The sequence below is a fragment of the Suricata suricatta genome, chromosome 5 (genome assembly GCF_006229205.1).
Source record: "Suricata suricatta isolate VVHF042 chromosome 5, meerkat_22Aug2017_6uvM2_HiC, whole genome shotgun sequence".
In the NCBI taxonomy this organism is placed as follows: Eukaryota; Metazoa; Chordata; class Mammalia; order Carnivora; family Herpestidae; genus Suricata; species Suricata suricatta.
In genome coordinates, this window is record NC_043704.1 from 15,050,421 (window position 1) to 15,068,443 (window position 18,023).

The window sequence follows — 18,023 nt, forward strand, 5'->3', positions numbered from 1 at the left end:
GAATCAGAATGAACTGGAGCATGACGAGGTAGATATCCGAGAGAAGCAGGGTTGCGGGTAGAAAGAAGAGGATGGGCAAAGGCCCTGGGGCAGGCTAGGGCAGCCAGAACAGAAAGTATGAGAGAAGCCAGACTTGAGGTTTAAATACCAAGATTTGTTCTTGTATTAAATTTTGCCCAGGACCTCCTGCTTAATACCCCCCCCCCCCACTGCCCCTGAAAGTGCCAGCTAATTGGAACCACTAACATTCTACATAAGGACGTGATCATTTTAATGAGTTTAAAACTGGCGATGGTCTCTGGTTTGATATTGAGTCTTCTTACTCTGATGCTCTTCTTTTTTTCTTTTCTGACACTCTTCTTTTTAATTTCTATCCTGATTTTGTATTTCAGTCCGACCTTAATTCTTCTTCTCTTTATCTGCTGACAGTGCAACATTCATGTTGGTGAGGCACTACTGAGTACCTACTCTTTGCTTTTGTTACTAAAACACACGAGCATTTATTGGCTCTGTCTTGAGTTGAATCCTTCTAGCCTCCAGAGAGGCCACCGAAACACTGAAAGCCACTTTTCTGCCCTGAACTTGCTTCCTGACTCACAGGAACAAACAAAGCCCGTGCAAACGTAAAATACAAACCTGGTGTTTGTTTGTTTGAAATGAAGACAAAGCATAGGGTTAAACAGAGACCGGGGAGGTACTCAGATAATGGACGCAGCTGGCATTTTGCATTTGTGCATGAAAAGGATTGGAGCTTCCGAATTCACCAATGTTCTGGGGGTTGACTCTGGGGCTGGGGGAGGGAGGGGCCCCTCAAAGGGGAGATTGTGTCTGTCGGATGCAAGGAGCAATTTTAATTTTTCGTGCTTCTTTTATTTCTGAGTCCTCCACCAACGCCACATGGGCCCTCATGGTTATTGCCGACCTTTCTGGAAAAGCTTTCCAATGAAAGACTGTTTTAACAGTCCCTAGAAACGGATTGTTCTTTAGTGGCCTTAGACTTCCTGCTGACTCAGCGCAGGTCATCCCCTGAGAATTTCTCCTGGTAGGATTTAGGAGATTTGGCATTCATCTCTAAATTCTAGTTCTAAAGATAAAGACGGCTTCTTTCCTACCTTGGCTGGCTGAAAAGAATCTTGCTACTAAAAATGCTGTTAATATAACAGGACCCGTCACAGTGATGCATTGGAGATGCTGCAGTTCTTGACGGTTGGGGCCATTTCCTTTAGGAAGCGTCGCCTGAGGCTTTTAACTTAATTACTGTTCTCTTGGCAGAAACTAGCCTAACCCCAAATTTGTTGTTGGGAATGTGTCTGTCAATTTATATTTGCAGACTTTTGATAGGTGTGGTAGGGTCTTCCTGGTGGACATGGGGTGTGAGGTGACAGTCTCGATTTTCTCTCATTCACTTTCTTCCACAATCATCCTTTCCTGCTTTTTAACTTAAATCTGGGTGATTCTTAAAATGGGACTATGGCTAACACTTGTTATGAGCTCCACACTATTTACTGGTAAAACCATAAATACATCCAGGGATCTCAACATATATTTAAAAGAAAAATCAGGAACTCTAAGAAATTAGTCAAGGCCTTTAGTTGTGGAAATGCTTATTTATTTGCTTTACTTTGAAAAGGTAGCACATGATATTCTTTGGACTCTAGATCCCATAAATGGTCATGTTTGGACACTCGATCTTCCCTCCAGTGAGGTTTTTTTTTTTTTTTTCTTTTCTTTTCTTCTTAAAGACGCCAGCCAGAGAGGCATGAGTTTAACTGCTTTGAAATAGACTTACTGCCAGTAAAAAGGAGATCCTTCTTCTTGGAAAGTTCCCTCTGAGCATCATATGATGTGTGACCTGGTAGGGAATATTCCAGGATGGGAACAGCTTAACATCCGGTGTCTGTGTGAGTTACCTATGAACTCACTGGAGCATGAAGTGGAGGTTTTCCCCTCCTGTTGCCACGAATCTCGTTTCCGGGATGATGCGTTGTGAGAGTCAGTGCAGTGTTTTAGACTGAACGCTGAGATTAGACACTGATGGATGTGAGCACGGCCTTTCAAACTCTTTGTCATGGTCATAAGTGAATCCATTCTCCATCTCCCCCTGGTGCCTTTCACTCACATACTGATATCAGTTTCACAAGAGTCGGGAATGTGTATCTTTTGTTCACTGTTCTATCTCTGACTTCAGTAACATGGTAGGTGCTCAGTGTAGCTTTTCTGAATGAATGACTATGTAGGTGGTGGGAAGAATCAACTTGGGAATATGCCCCGCTACTATATTTTCCTTCTTTCCTTTCTGGCCACTTTTCTGTGTGTATCTTGAGTGCACACAATTTGAATGGTACAGAGAAAGGGCAGAGCAAGAGATTAGGCTAGTAGAGTCACAGATGCTGAGCTGTGAAGGGTTTCCTATTTCCTGTGGTGGGGAACGGTCACCGGGTCAGTGGGAGAGCCTGGAAAAATGTTAGGGAAGGACTTGAATTAACCTGGGTAGCCCCAGAAGGCTGAATCACAGTTAGTGGTTTCATAATGTGAATTTCTGTTTGCAGGGCACTATGTACCAGATTAATGTTCTCCGTTTGGATTCGCTCCCAGAAATAAACCCATTGGTCTGCTGCTAAGCAGATAGCGGGTTTCTATTTTGTTCTGCCTATTTCCCTCTCACCTCCTCCCACTTTGAACCCCTCCGCCCCCCCCCCGACTTGGAACACCACAAGTTAGGGTTTCCAGAGTGCTGTGGAATTTAAGGTTAAAAAAAAGCCCATTTTCATTAAATTTTTTTTAATATTTATTTATTTTTGAGAGGGAGAGATAGAGACAGAGCATGAGTGGGGGAGGGACAGAGAGAGAGAGGGAGACACAGAATCTGAAGCAGGCTCCAGACTCTGAGCTAGCTGTCAGCACAGAGCCCAACACGGGGCTCAAACTCACGGTCCGCAAAATCATGACCTGAGCCCAAGTCGGACGCTTAACCGACTGAGCCACGCAGGTGCCCCAAGCCTCCATTTTCCTTTTTGACTTCAGTGAACTGGGAAGAGTCGATCAGTCTTACATCTTGAGTTTTTCCAGTTTCGATGGATTCTTGAAGTCTGAATCAAACAGACTCATCGGGAGAGAGGGAGGTTATCAGATGCACCTCTGAGTTTTGTTAACTTTCGTTTGAAACGTGGACAGCTTCATGCAGAAAGTGACTCATTTGCCCCACCCCTCGGTGTGTGCTCTCAGCGTTTGAGGACGTTGTCACGTACAGAGTTTAGGGCTGACAGCCTTAATGAGGCAGCGCGGTGGCCGGTCCCCATTGGCAGCTGTCCTCTGGGCAGAGACAGGTTTCAATCTCTAAATTTCCTGCCGAGGCCCCTCTTTCATGTCTCAGGAGGGCCCATCTCAGTGGATGATGCCACCAGGTAAGAGTCCAAGCGCCTGCCAGGTGGGTAGAGAGGTTGGCGCGTTGTTGGCCTGCCCTGCACCCTGACTTCTTCTCTGTTCAACTGCTTGTACCCATCGATGACTCAATTGTCCCCTCCTTTTTCCCTCCTCCCCCTCCCTCCCTGTGCTGCAGACCATAAAACCATGGGAAACGCAGAAAGTCAAAATGTAGAGCATGAGTTTTATGGAGAAAAGCATGCCAGCCTGGGCCGCAAGCACACGTCGCGCTCCCTGCGCCTGTCCCACAAGGCGCGGCGGACGAGGCACACGTCCTCGGGGAAGGTGACCCACAGGAACTCCGAGGTGAGCACGCGCTCCAGCAGCACGCCCAGCATCCCGCAGTCCCTGGCCGAAAACGGCCTGGAGCCCTTCTCCCCAGAAGGCACCCTCGATGACTTCGGGAGCCCCATCTGGGTGGACCGAGTGGATATGGGGCTGCGACCCGTGTCGTACACCGACTCTTCCGTCACTCCCAGCGTAGACAGCAGCATCGTCCTCACAGCCGCCTCGGTGCAAAGCATGCCGGACTCGGAGGAGAGCAGGCTCTATGGGGGTGACGCACCCTACTTGGCTGACGGGGGCAGGAGGCAGCGTCCCTATACGTCCAATGGGCCTGCTTTCATGGAGACGGCGAGCTTTAAGAAGAAACGCTCCAAATCTGCAGACATCTGGCGGGAGGACAGCCTGGAGTTCTCACTCTCCGATCTGAGCCAAGAACATTTAACAAGCAACGAGGAAATCTTGGGTTCCACCGAAGAGAAGGACTGCGAGGAGGCTCGGGGGACCGAACCCCGGGCGAGTCCGCGGCGGCTCAGCGCCTGTCAGCGTGCCAATTCCCTGGGTGACTTGTATGCTCAGAAAAACTCTGGGGTGACGGCGAACGGGGGGCCAAGGAGCAAATTTGCAGGCTACTGTCGGAACCTGGTGTCTGATATTCCCGATCTCGCAGACCATAAGATGCCACCAGCTGCCGCTGAGGAGTCCGTTCCGTACAGTAATTACAACACGCTCCCCTGTAGGAAGTCTCACTGTCTTTCCGAAGGTGCCACCAACCCACAAATTAGCCATAGCAACAGCATGCAAGGCAGAAGAGCAAAAACAACTCAGGTAAAGTGACTGAAATCTGTGTCCCTCTGTTGGAATCGGTGCATGACTTTCTCGTGCGTGATGCTGCGCTCGCAGGGTTTCCCGTCTCTTAGCCGGGCTTCACCCTGCTCGCCCGGTGGCCGATGCAGGTGGCGCCGTGTGTCCCCGAGGATTCGCCTCGCCCCTCCTCCCGTTCCGTGGGCAGGGGTGGGATGGAGGCTGGAAAGAGGGTGTGTTTGGGGAGGGGGTGGTGGTGGTGATGTGGTGGGAGTGACAATGAAGCTGCTAAGTTCCTACTGGGAAGCGAGTGCCTCTCCACCTCACATCTTGAGCAGCATCTCGCTGGTTCTGAGCCTGCTTCCTCTCTCCGGACAGATGGGCATGGTGGGCTGTCGCCTCTCCCAGCTCCTCTCTCCAGTCCCGCAGGTGGGAAGGGGTTAGTCGGAAGCTCCTCTGAGGAGGCATTTTCGATTCAAGGCGGGCTCTGGTCATTTGTCAGCTTCTCTCCGAGGTTGGCAGGCTTCCTGCCTTACCAGGAGCCATTTCAATTTCCTGTTCCTTGCGACGCTGGCCAGCCCTGTCTCTGGAGGGAGGTGTAGCGGAAGGAATAACACGGGTGGGTTCCAGTTCCTACTCTTGCAGCCAACTAGTTGCTTGACCTTGGGCAAACCCTGCCTTCTAGTTGCTCCTCTGAAAAATGGGAGTAAAAATGCTCAACTGGCTTGCTTCAGGGTCTAGGGCACGAGAGGGTGTGTGTGAAGACATTTTTCAAAGATTTTTAAGAAGTGTGTTGCTCACAAAAAAGCGGACTGACTCCTCACCTTAACTGGTAATGATGCTCACTTGAGCATAAGGACCTAGTCAAGCCCCTTCCTGCCTGGACCAGGCGGGACCAGAGTCCTTTCTGGTCCTGATGTTCCCCAGAGCAGGGTTCTGGGAGTTGTGGCTTGTGTTGAGGGTAGGCTCGTGGTTTGCAGGATGATGCTTCGGATCAGAAATCCGGATCAAGCCCGTTTGCCTTGAAAGGTATGTTGGCCACCATCGTGACTAGCTAACAGCACAGTGGCCAGCCCGGGACACAGCAGGTGCACTCTGACCCGACCAGTAGTTCTGCACCTCTGGTGCTGCTCCCGTGCAGGCACAATAGGCATTTCAAGGTGAAGGTCTCTCGGAAAGGGGGTCTAAACATGATGGGCAGATGGTGGAGTACCTAGGGAAGGAGGCAAAGAAAATTAGCATTAGCCTGTGTTCTTGCTGAAGAGCAGATTTTTACAATGTTCAAAAATCTCACGTTTCTAACTTGATCTTGGAGTTTTATTTATTTTTTTTATTAAAAATTTTTTTTAAGTTTATTTTTTGAGAGAGGCAGAGACAGCACGAATGGGGGAGAGGCGGAGAGAGAATTCCAAGCAGGCTCCGTGCTATCAGTACAGAGCCTGATGTGGGGCTTGAACCCACAAAACCATGAGATCATGACCTGAGCTGAAAGTGAGAGTCGGATGCTTAACTGACTGAGCCACCCCAACGCCCCTATTTTGGAATTTTAAATTCTCACGTACAAGTCATCAGGGGGTAGTTTGTGTGTGTGTGTGTGTGTGTGTGTGTGTGTTTACTGCTCTAGACTTCTGTGTTAGAATAATTAAATGTTAACTGTATGTTCCTCCAGGTTTATATGGATTAAAGCGAACTGTGTTTGACCTCTCCCCTCCATTTCTTTTTAAAATTATGTTTCATTGTTGGGAAAAAAAATACCCATCACATTTACCATGTTGACCGGTTTTAAGAGTCCGGTTCAGTGGCATTAAGTACATCTGCACTGCTGTGTCATCGCCATCCGTGTCCAGAACCCTTTCCATCTTGAAAAACTGAAGCTCAGCACCCATTAGACCACAACCTCTCTCCCCACCCCCACCCCCTGCCCAGCCCGGGCAGCCACCATTCTACTTTCCATCTCTGAATTTGACTGCTATGGGGACCTCATATAAGTGGAATTATGTAGTATTTGCCTTTTTTGTGATTGGCTTCTCTCCCTTAACATAATTTCCTCAAGATGTACGCATTGTTGTAGCACATGTCAGAATTTCCTTTTTATTTTAATTTTTAAAAATATTTATTCATTTTTGAGAGAGACGGAGCATGAGTGGGGGAGGGACAGAGAGAGAGGGAGACACAGAATCCAGAGCAGGCTCCAGGCTCTGAGCTGTCTGTCAGCACAGAGCCTGACGCAGAGCTTGAACTCATGAACCATGAGATCATGACCTGAGCCAAAGTTGGATGCTCAACTGAGTGAGTCACCCAGGTGACCCCCCCTTATGCCTCCCCTTATTATTATTTTTTAATGTTGGTTTTTGAGAGAGACAAAGCATGAGCGGGCGAAGGGCAGAGAGAGAGGGAGACACAGAATCGGAAGCAGGCTCCAGGCTCTGAGCTGTCAGCACAGAGCCCAGCGCTGGACTGGAACTCACAAGCTACGAGATTGTGGCCTGAGCCACCATCGGACACTCAACCGACAGAGCCCCCAGGCGCCCCAGATTTTCCCTATTTCCCTTCATTTTTAAGGCCAAGTAGTATTCTGTTGTGTGTGCATGCCTCTGTTTTCTTTTATCCATTCATCTGTTGGAAATCAGGCATTGCCGAGGGTGACCCAGCCAGGCATCCCGGCCCCACCTCTTCTCATCTGGTCACCCAGAATTTTGGGAAGAATTCTTGTCTCTTGAAACCTTCATTTTTCCATCTGTTGGATGAGGATAATAATAATAATGCCTTTCGAGAAAATGGAGTGAAATCACACAGAGCCTCTTACTTTGGAAGCCGCCCATAGGGGAGAGTTTGTTAGGTGTTGCCGTCACGTTCATTACTAGTGGTGGTGTAGGAGTGGAGGACCTGGGGTGTTTCTATCCGAGTCTTGTGTCTTAGAGACAAAGTTGTCAAAAACGTTGACCCTGCGGTCTGAGGGGTGAGCGTGAAGATGCATTTAGGTGCACGACCTGAATTGGTATGCGTCTCTTTCCTGGGGCGAGGTTGCAAGTGACAGATCGGCCCCCCTGTCCTTCTGCCTACCCTGTGAGGGCTACTCCCGGACTGTCAATATGATACGTGGGAGACAGGTGTGGTAGGTGATCTGTCCTGTGACCTGAAAGGGGCCGATGGCTCTCTGCCTTCAAAGCCAGAATGACTTTGCCTTCAGAATCCAGAGAAGGGTGCCTCCATACAGATGGTCCCTTTAGCCTAGAACAATGCCACGTTAGCACACATTCTATGCGAGATTTGAGAGGCTGTGGGTGGCCATATTCTGGCTCCCTAGGTCCTATTTCCCCTGCTGGGGACCACTGGACCTCTGCTTCACTCCACACCCCCCGAATGGGGGCTTGAGCCTTTGGGTCTCGGTTGACTACACCCAAAAGAGAGGGGCAGGGCGGTTCTCTCCTCCAGAGCCGGTGCCACTGAAACCGCTCACGTGTAGTTGTTCTGTGAAATTTCCGTCTTTGGCTTGTCGCCTTCTAAAATTCTTAATGTATGCAAGTGAGATCATCTGAATGTGGTCTCATAAAGTCACTGCTTAGGCAGCTTTAATGCAATGCAGCGTGCAAGCAGGGGACTCCATTTACATCCTGGCTCGCTTCTCCCTGGCCGGTGACCTTGGGCAAGTCCCTCCATCTTGCATGCACCACAGGCTCCTTCTCCATCTAGGACGAGTGTGAGCGCCCCCAGCCTCCACAGGGCCCCTGGGAGAACCCAGTGGGATACTGTGTATGGAAGCCTGTTGCAGAGCCTATAAAATGAACGGAAGTATTATTTTTGTATTGACTTTATATGTTGAGTGAGGATCTTTAATGACTTGAAACAAACCCCAGAATTATGCACAACACTATCCCTCCGCCCACGCTTCCTAGTCTAAGTTTGGCGTGTTCATCCAACGCGATTTCTTGAGAACCCACTATGTTCCAAACAGTGTATTTTAAGAGACAGTGGGTGTGGAAGCTTCCTTGAAAAGAATTCTTTTTTTTTGTTCTCTTTTTTTTTGTTGTTGTTGTTGGTAAAAGTTTCTGACCCAGGGGATCTCTCCAGCGGGCTTGGATCATAGACATTAAAGTCGCCTCATCTGCCCTGGTGATGTAGTTGAATCTGTAATTGTCTGTCAGCAGTTTTCCTCCCCAGAAAAAAAGAGTTTCTGGCAGACATTTGGCCGCAGAGCATGGCTTCTGAGCCTGGGATAAAATACGCTTTATCTGAAATAATGCGAACAACTTAATTTGATTTGAAAATGATTGGAAAAGAGTTTCTGACCATTTTCTCTGGTTTTGTATTTGTTCAGTAGTTGGACCTGTTACTAAAACATAAGGCACTGGAGTTCACGTTTAGGTTTCGAAAAGTGACACGTATTCTGTGTCTGCTACACAGTGAGTGCTGACGAGTTATTTGTTTAATTCAGTATGTTTGAGTGTGTGTGTGTGTGTGTGTGTGTGTGTGTGTGTGTGTGTACCATGCATAAAAATTTATCTTGCAAACCAGTTTGATATTCATTTGCTTGGAGGGTTTACCCACAGCACTTAGAGCAGAGTTTACTTGTATTGGTTTCTGCAGAAATACCGAGTAGACTGCCCCTTAATTTAACTGATACATTACTGGCTTTTTAAAAAAATGTTTTTATTTATTTTTGAGAGAGAGGCAGCATGAGCAGGGGAGGGTCAGAGAGAGAGCGAGCCACAGAATCCCAAGACAGGCTCCAGGCTCTGAGCTAGCTGTCAGCACAGAGCCCGATGCAGGGCTTGAACCCACGAACTGTGAGATCATGACCTGAGCCGAAGTCAGACACTTAACCGACTGAGCCACCCAGGTGCCCCTGAACTTTTACGGTCTTGATAATTTCCATGGTTAACAGAGTTGAGGCAGCCTGGTGTCATGCAAAGAGGTTCTGAAATCCAGCAGATCTGAGCTTGTCCATTTGAGTCCTGTTATCTGTTGCTCGGGTAACCTAGATGGATCTCCATGCTTCTTTAATGAGGCTAAGGCTAGTTCCACACAAGAGAGAACGTGAAATACCCGGCCCAGTGTCTTGCACATTGTAGAAGCTTAGTCAATAATGGTCATTAGTTGTGATGGCAAAGTTTGACTTAATATTTTAGAGCTCAGCCCTCCTCTGTGTCTGAGACCTTCAGTGGGGGAGGCGGAAAGAGAAAATCACCAACCTATGGGCATCTTTTAGCCAGGTTCTTGTTTCAGAGGGAAGCTTTGGCTTGGCTCCATTGTGCGTAAGTCATGAGGAGAGCTTCATTCATCCACTTAGGAGACAAGAGAACGGAGCAGCTGTACCAAGAATGTCTCAAGGAGCCACAGCCTTGAGACAGCGAGGGGCCCCTGCTCAGAGCCCCTTGTGGAGATGTGACAGTGTTGTTAGGTTCATGTGTTTGTGCAGTATTTGACCACCTCGGTGTTCCCAGAAATCCTTCATGCTGTAGAATGGAGTGGGAATGGGGTAAGTTGGAGAGCTCCCCACTGGTGAGCCCAGAGCTTCTGGTCTCTGTGGGCCACTGGCAGGGATCCTCTTCAGCCCAATTTCTAGCTCACAGACCACCTCGCTGCCCAACCCCCTTGCTTTTTCATGGGAGGAAGTGGATGGTAAGAGATGACGTGACAAGGCATCACAACTGGATTAAAATCCAGGCCTCCTGACTCACTGACCCAGGGTCATTCTTCAGAATCCCACATCCCACACTGTGTGACCTCTCATTCTTGAACAGATTTCAACACCCGTGTCCTCAGATTTAAAGATGAGATTCCTCAGTTCCGGCACAGAAGCAAACAAGGGTGATAGGCGGAAAAGACCACGGACTGTCCACCGCCGTGGCCTGAAGCGGTGATGCCTGAGAGGTGTTCACAGCAGCTTTAGAAGAAAGCTTTGCTCTCTTGTTTGGAGAAGCAAGTCACAGAGTCCGTGATTTCAGCAATGTAGAGGGTACAACCTTGTCAGAAGAGGATCTTGGGTTCCTAGGAAAAATGTATTGGTGTTTATTTGGTTTTGCTTTACACTTAAAAATGGCTCAGGAGGGGTGCCTGGGTGGCTCAGTCGGTTGGGCGTCTGGCTTCAGCTCAGGTCATGATCTCGAGGTTCGTGGGTTTGAGCCCTGCATTGGGCTCTGTGCTGACAGCTCAGAGCCTGGAGCCTGCTTCAGAGTCTGTGTCTCCCTCTCTCTGCCCCTCCGCTGCTCATGCTGTCTCTCTCTGTCTCTCAAAAATAAAAACAAAAAAAATTTTTATAAATGGCTCAGGAATAAGTATGATCCTGAGCTGAACACTGACCTCAGCATCCAAGAGATTCTTAACCTTTGGTCACAGACTCCTTTGAGAATTGTATAAAACATTTGGACCTTTTTCTTAAACACATGGACCACCCTTTTGCAATCAGTTCCTGGGGCCCCACAGGTTGACCAGAGTCCCATCTAGAAGCTTCTGGTTAATAACCTCAGGTTAATTCTTCATGAAACCATGTATTTGCATATAAAATTAAAAAGCAACAACAGCAAACCCTCCATTCCTTCGCTTCTCCTCTGACTCCTGTTGGATTCTTCTTTTTTTGATTTCCCCTTGATCTTCCTCTTTTCTGGCACCTCAGTTAAGCAATGAGATAGTTGTTTTGAACAAAAGCCCATTCGTGTTCGGCAAGAGTATCCACCCCTTGGCCAAGAACCTCTTTTGGGAAGGGGGTGGGGTGCCTAGGTAGTTGAGGGGTGTCTGTCAGCACTTTCAGAACCCTTTTATAGTCTTAAAAAGCATGGCAGACTGCAGCAGTCTTCTGTGTCCGTTTCTGGGTTATACGTATAAATATTTATCACATTAGAAATTGAAAAAGAAAATTAAAACATGCTTGCTGAGTCGTTTTGAAATAGCACTAATCCACCCATTGCATATTCACACAAATAACTTTTTATTTAAATTTTTTACTTTCTAAAATTTAGAAAATTAGTGGGAAGAGAGGTGTTAGTTTATATTGTGCAAATCTCTACAGTTTGTGGCAGACGAGACCATAGAGTCTCCGGTCTGCTTCTGCATTCGCTCTCTTGGGATACACTATTTTGGTTGGACTGTAGGGGGAAAATGTGGCCTCGCCCAAGTAGTTGGAAAAGGGAGGCCTTCCTCCCCCCCCCCCCCAATGATCTAAGGATCCCTGGTCCACACTTTGAGAGCTGCTCATTTATGCTAATATAGGCTGGGGAAGCACAAGCCTTCGAAATTCACATTTTTAGTCCAGTGCTTGAAGAGGGGGAACTGTCTGTGTCCTTTGATGAAAATGCTCGTTTCCTAAGCATCATTGGGGAGGAAGAGAGGCCGGAATTGGCAGCTGAAGCTCCCACCCAGCCTGCCATGAAGACCTAAGAGGGTCTCAGGGTCTCCATGTAGCCCAAGGTAAAACTTAGGTAAGAGCCAACCATCCTTCCATCATCATTTGGGAGCCATTTGCTTTGGGCCACTGTTGGCAGATTATCTACTATGGGCCACAGGACAGTCCATCGTGTCTTTCTTACTTGCTCTACTTAAAAAAAAATTAAGGTAACACTGTTAAATGACCTCTGGTTATGCCCGTAAGGAACATAGTAAAATCAGATTGTTTGAAGATTGCAAAGTTAAGCATGAGAGGTAGGATTAATTTGTCACCTCAACCACAGCTGAGCATGAGCTGAACCTGGAAATGACGAAACCGTTTAAATAAACTACAATGTAATCTATGAGGAACTGTTTTCCCTGTTTTGCGATTCTGATAGACCATGAACCGCAAGCAGTTCATTCATTCCAAGGTGGGTTTATTTGTTTGAAGTGCCCTTGGGGATGTGTCAACAAAAAAGGTCCCTGAGCTCTTCCAGCTAGTTTGGGGTGAGATGGGGATGTGTTTGCGGAAAACAGCATAATAAGTATTCAACATGCTATGGAACCAAGAGTGGTGCAAGGAAGATAAAGTGAACGGGCGACCGGGGAAGCAATTTGAGACCAGGTGGTCAGGCTTGGTAGAGACTCGCAGGAAAAGCAGAGTCGGCCATTGATTTGGAAGGTGGGAATGTGCCCTGGGTGTTTGGGGCAAAGTGACGAGGCCAACATGTCTGGAGCACAGTGAGGGGCCGGGGAATGAGATGCTTTAGAGAAGATGGCCTGGCAATTGGAGGAGGAATAGAAAAGTCTTCAAGCTGCGTGAGGGAGGCATTCGGTCCAAGCCTTGAAGGATAAGTGCTCCTGAAAGCAAGAAAGGCTGGGAGCATGCACTGAAGTGAGTTCTTCAGTTTCAGTGATCAGTAGGTACGTCCAACGCTCCACTGCGAAGACTGGGCATTCCCAGGGGGCTTTGAAAGACAGGCTGAGCGCCCTTCCGTGTGGCTCCTGAGAGGTTACCTAGCAGTAGCATGCAGGGTACATTGAGGAAGGGTGAGGGAAGAGAGAGCTTGTTGCCGGACCGGGAGCGTGGCTTTAAGAAAGGTCACCAAGAGCCTGCGGGACAATGTGATAGATTCATCATGGGTAGTGAGGAGCAGGAGGATGACTGCAGGGTTTGAGGCACCTACACAGAAACCCAGATGAAAAGAGAAGATGATTTACTAATGTAGATATAAGGCAGTCTCCAGTCTGGAGTTACCTGAAGCAACATTTCAAGTCTTTGCCAACTTATTTCTGACTCCCTTTTTAGCAACGGTAAAAACTACACTTCCTGTCCTTGTGATTGGGAGAAATTTTGAGTCACTCCCGTTGGGAATCATTAGAGAAAAAGGGAAGAGGTTTTGGAAACATAAAAAAGGCATGGAAATTTTGCCTTGGAAGAGGAAGAAGGGGGAAATACAGCCAGGTTTCAGAAATGCCTCAAAAAGGAGTTGGGCCATGTGCGAGGGGACTGATAGTGGGGAGCCCAGGGGGAGAACTTACAGACTTCAGAATTAGAAATGGAAAAAGGCAGTGGACATTAGCGAGAGGGAGGGAGAGGGAGGGAGAAGCCTTTCGGTGACGGAGAAGCAGCACTGCAGTATCAGGAAGGGTAATTATTAGTAACAGTACCCAGGACTTCTCAATCTATAGTGTAGAAAACGTCACCATTTTCTTAGGTTATTATGCTGTTGTGTGAATGTGAAAATACTCGAAAGGGGTTTCATTGACTCGCACCAGCCTTGGTCGGCCTGTTTTCCCCAGGAGCCCTTGTTTTCCACAGTTTCATCAGCAGGAACCTCTTTTCTATGTTAGTGCAGGGAGCTAGGGAGTGAGGTCAGCCAAAGTGTCTTAAAGAGTAGATGACTGTTGTTAATCCCATTTTATGGAAGGTTAAACTGAGGCACCAGTTGGCTCAAGTAACTTCCCTAGGATCCGTATTGACCATATCGAAATTACCAGGGGAGAATATACAAGAATATACTGGGTAAACTGAGGAGGGAATGATGGGAGCCAAAGACGGTGTTCATTCATGCCTGTGCCTGTGTGTGGAAAGGGGCACTTACATTTTGGGGATAAGAAGAAGATGAGAAGTCAGGGGAGGAGGATTTAATTTTAATTTTATTTTATTTTTAAATGTTTTTTAAAATTTATTTTGAGAGACAGAATGAGAGAGAGAGAGAGAGGGAGATGGGGAGAGAGAGAATCCCAAGCAGGCTCCTTGCTGTCAGCACAGAGCCCAATGTGGGTCTTCATAAACCTTAAGATATGACCTGAGCCTAAATCAAGAGTTGGATGCTTAACTGACTGAGCCACTCACGTGTTCTGGGGGAGGAGTATTTTAGAATTTATTTAACAGGACAAATATTGTTCTAATTCAAAGTTCTGAAGGTTGAAATTTCCTCAACCCACTGAAATTCAGTGAACTATTCTCTGAGAAGCTCTATAGAACCTGTCGATATAGGTCTGTGAAAGTTAAGCTGGTGTCATCAGGGACATTAAAGTAACCAATAAAATTTTTTTTTTAATGTTTATTGTTTGAGAGAGAGAGAGAGAGCGAGAGAGAGAGAGCAGGGGAGGAGCGGGGTGGAGGGGCTGTGTGGACAGAGGATCCGAAGCAGGCTCTGTGCTGACAGCAGGGAGTCCGACTTAGGGCTTGAGCTCACAAACCATGAGATCCTGACCTGAGCCGAAGTCAGACGCTTGACCAACTGACCCACCGAGGCGCCTGGCCAACAACATAGTTTCTAATTATGTTCAACTTCTAACTACAGTAAATGATTGAACAATTGATCTTACTGGTCCTTGAATTGTCCCACAGCTCTTGAACTTTGTGGCTAATTACCTTTTCAAAATTGTGTTCACCTTTCATTAACACAGAAAACCTGCCCCTCAGTATTTCGTAAATCATCCACGAAACAACTTGAGTCTTGCCACAGTATATCATTAGCCCGCACTCATGCTGCATGGCCCTTTGTTTTACCGAGACGGTGAAAACGGGCTTGAAATTTGCCACCTGTCTCCTCTGTGTTCATCCTGGAGCTCATTTAAGGCATTTGTGGCCTGGCTGTGATGACTGTGGCAAATCTTGCCTCGCAGCTGTGGCATGCCTCGGGCCACAGCTGGCCCCTTGCGCATCCAGGAGGAGAGTGCATACATTCATGCTGGGACTCTGCCAATGCAGTGGCTGCTCTGCAAATCTGGCTTGGGAGGATTTGTCCAGGGAGAGCAGGATTTAACAGCCTCTCGACCCCACGAATGTTGTGTATAATCGGAAGCCTCTTCAGTGGAGTGTTTCTAACATGGAGAGTTTATTGTGAGCAATTTCCGAAAGTCTCTAACGAGGCCGTGCACCTCGCTGACAGTGATATGCATCCTCTGAGAATGATGGGCATCTGGGATGCGGCCATTGAGGGGTGCCTGGTCTTTTTCAAAGGGTGACCCTAGGGAGCACAGGGGGATGCATGGAAATGTGGAATTACTCCATCGTATGCCTGAGACTAATATAACACTCTATGTTAACTAACTGGAATTAAGATAAAAACTTAAGGGGTGCCTTGGTGGCTCAGTCGGTTGAGTGTCCAACTTCGGCTCAGGTCATGACCTCACAGCTCGTGGGTTCGAGCCCCACATTGGGCTCTGTGCTGACAGCTCAGAGTCTGGAGTCTGCTTGGGATTCTGTCTTCCTCTCTCTCTGACCTTCCCCCCACTTGCGCTTGGTTTCTCTCTCTTTCAAATATAAATAAGCATTAAAAAAAGAGAAAAACTAAAAAAAAAATAGAAACAAAAACCAAAGTGTGAACGCAAGGCCTCTCCGTCAGAGTATCTGGCTTTGGTCTGTACTGGAGCCTCTAAGACCTATAAATATGTATTTTCTCGTGCAGTGCTTACACATCCGGGGTAGGACAGCCCTGCAGGTGACTCTTGCCCGCACTAACTTTGGAGATTGCTGGGGTCATGGGAGCCCCCCATTGCCCATTCAGGTGTTGAGTAGTGCCTCTGGTTTCCCATGATGCCAGAGCCCGGGACCTCTGGGTATCTGGGACATTCCAAGCTCCATGACCAAATAGGGACTAGGTCTGGGCAGCCAGCATGTTTCCCAACAGGCTGGGTCACATATCAGTGGAGGATGTGTACCACTTAGCCTGCTTAGCCACTTGTGGAGACGAGGTGGAGTCGGCTTGGGTCACAGTTCCAGAGCATTCCCCAGTGGTTACACGGGTCGTGTGCTCCAAAGGTACGCACGCTCGGCTGGGGCCAACAGGCCTCTTATCTGGAGTAATCACTTCTTTGCTCAGTTTAGTGGCCGGCCCGGAGCTGACCACACAGAGGCTGGGCCACTGCAAGATTAGAGCATCAGTTGGCATGAGATGTTCAGGTCTGACCGAGAGGTGAGTGGCTTCTGAGGTGTTCACTCCTAGTTTCAATTGAGGCCTCAGGGCATTCTGTAAAAGGGGGAAATGGTTTGTGGGAGAGTAGATGGTCAAGACACAGGCTCTTGAGGGTTTGGCTTGTCTGGTCTCTTCCTGTTTCCCTCCTCCTCTTTTATCTCTTCCATCCCCTTTCCCCGGCTTTGGGCTTTGAGCTCTTTGCCTGGTAAGTTAGGCATATAGATAGTCACCCAGATTTTGCTGGGGAAACCTGGAAAAAGCAGTGTTGGCAAAAAAAGTTGGCAAGGCATGGAGTTGATTATTGAGACAATCTGTGAGGTGTTGTATCTAAACAGGGGGGCTGCCATATCGTCGTGGAAGAGTAGGTGGATGTGTGGGTTCCAACTCCTAGCCTGCCATCAGCCAGCATCCTCACCCATTAATCAAAGGGTTGGCTTTGCAAGGTTCCTTCTTATTCTAGAACTCTGGGCATTACGAGATACTTTGAGTCCATGCTTCCCCATGTTCCGAGGCCTTTCTCTTATGGACTAGGGAGGTTACCTGCATAGCTGATCTCTCCCTGTCTTCCAGAGAAGCCTCTCCCCTCTTTGCATTTTAGATGGGAGTTTGTCACTGATTCCTTTGCTTCTTTGGGAGAAACACCGAGACACGTGAAGATAAATTCAGATGTTTAGGAAATTCACAGGGTCATCTTCCACTTCCCATGGTTATCTTGAGTCATCGTAATGGTGACTTTACTTACTGTCTTATTGACAGTCAGTGCCCCTGCTGGGAGAAATGTGAGTGCTTCACTGTGTTCCTCTGTTTGTATAGGAAATGTTTATCCACCGGATCTGGCTCCTTCATGACCATTGCTGGCAGTTAATAGGCGGGACGGCAGATAGCAAAGTGATGGCAACCACAGTTGCAGGGAGTGTACCCCTGAGTGGCGCCCACAGGTTCTTTATTCTCTGGAGTCTCTGTAAATCCCATGAGTCTGAATGCCACTGGCAGTGTAATTGGTTCTTAGAAGCTATCTTGCTGACTTCCTGCTACTGTCTTCTCTCCTTGTTTTTTTTCTTTTCTTCTTATTTTTTTAGAGTTTGTTTTTTTTAATTTTTAATTTTTTAATGTTTTTTTATCATTGAGAGAGCATGATCATGGGAGGCACAGAGAGAGAGGGAGACACAGCATCTGAAGCAGGCTCCAGGCTGTGAGCTGTCAGCACAGAGCCCAACGCGGGGCTTGAACTCACAAACAGTGACATCATGACCTGAGCCAAAGTCGGACACTTGACCGACTGAGCCACCCAGGTGCCCCTAATGTTTGTTTTTGAGAGCAAGCCGAGGAGGAACAGTGAGAGAGAGAGAGAGAGAGAGACAGAGAGAGAGACAGAGAGAGAGACAGAGAGACAGAGATACAGAGGAGCTGAAGCAGGCTCCACACTGTAAGCACAGAGCCTGATACGGGGCTCAAACTCACAAACTGTAAGATCATGACCTGAGCTGAAGTTGGATGTTTAACCGACTGAGACACCCAGGTGCCCCTTTTCTTTCTTTAAGAACAGTTTTGGATAGTAGAGAGGGTTCCCAGTTACCCTTGAATGTCTGGCTGAGAGAGCATTTGCCACCTGTCTCCCCTGTAAAGTCACCTGGTTTCCTCCTTTTGCATACTGTTTGTTCTCTTGTTGTTTTTGAAGCTGCACAATATAATGATTTGATACACATATATGTTGTGAAA

At 47.7% G+C, this 18,023-nt stretch overlaps 1 protein-coding gene across 1 annotated transcript in view; it reads left to right on the forward strand.

Moving 5' to 3' along the window:
- Positions 1-18,023, forward strand: part of TIAM1 (T cell lymphoma invasion and metastasis 1) — a 199,896-nt gene that overhangs the window by 62,861 nt on the left and 119,012 nt on the right. The window contains exon 3 of the mRNA XM_029938668.1: positions 3,560-4,533. Coding sequence (XP_029794528.1) covers positions 3,571-4,533 — 963 coding nt within the window. The 5' untranslated portion in view covers positions 3,560-3,570. The remainder of the gene's footprint in view (positions 1-3,559; positions 4,534-18,023) is intronic.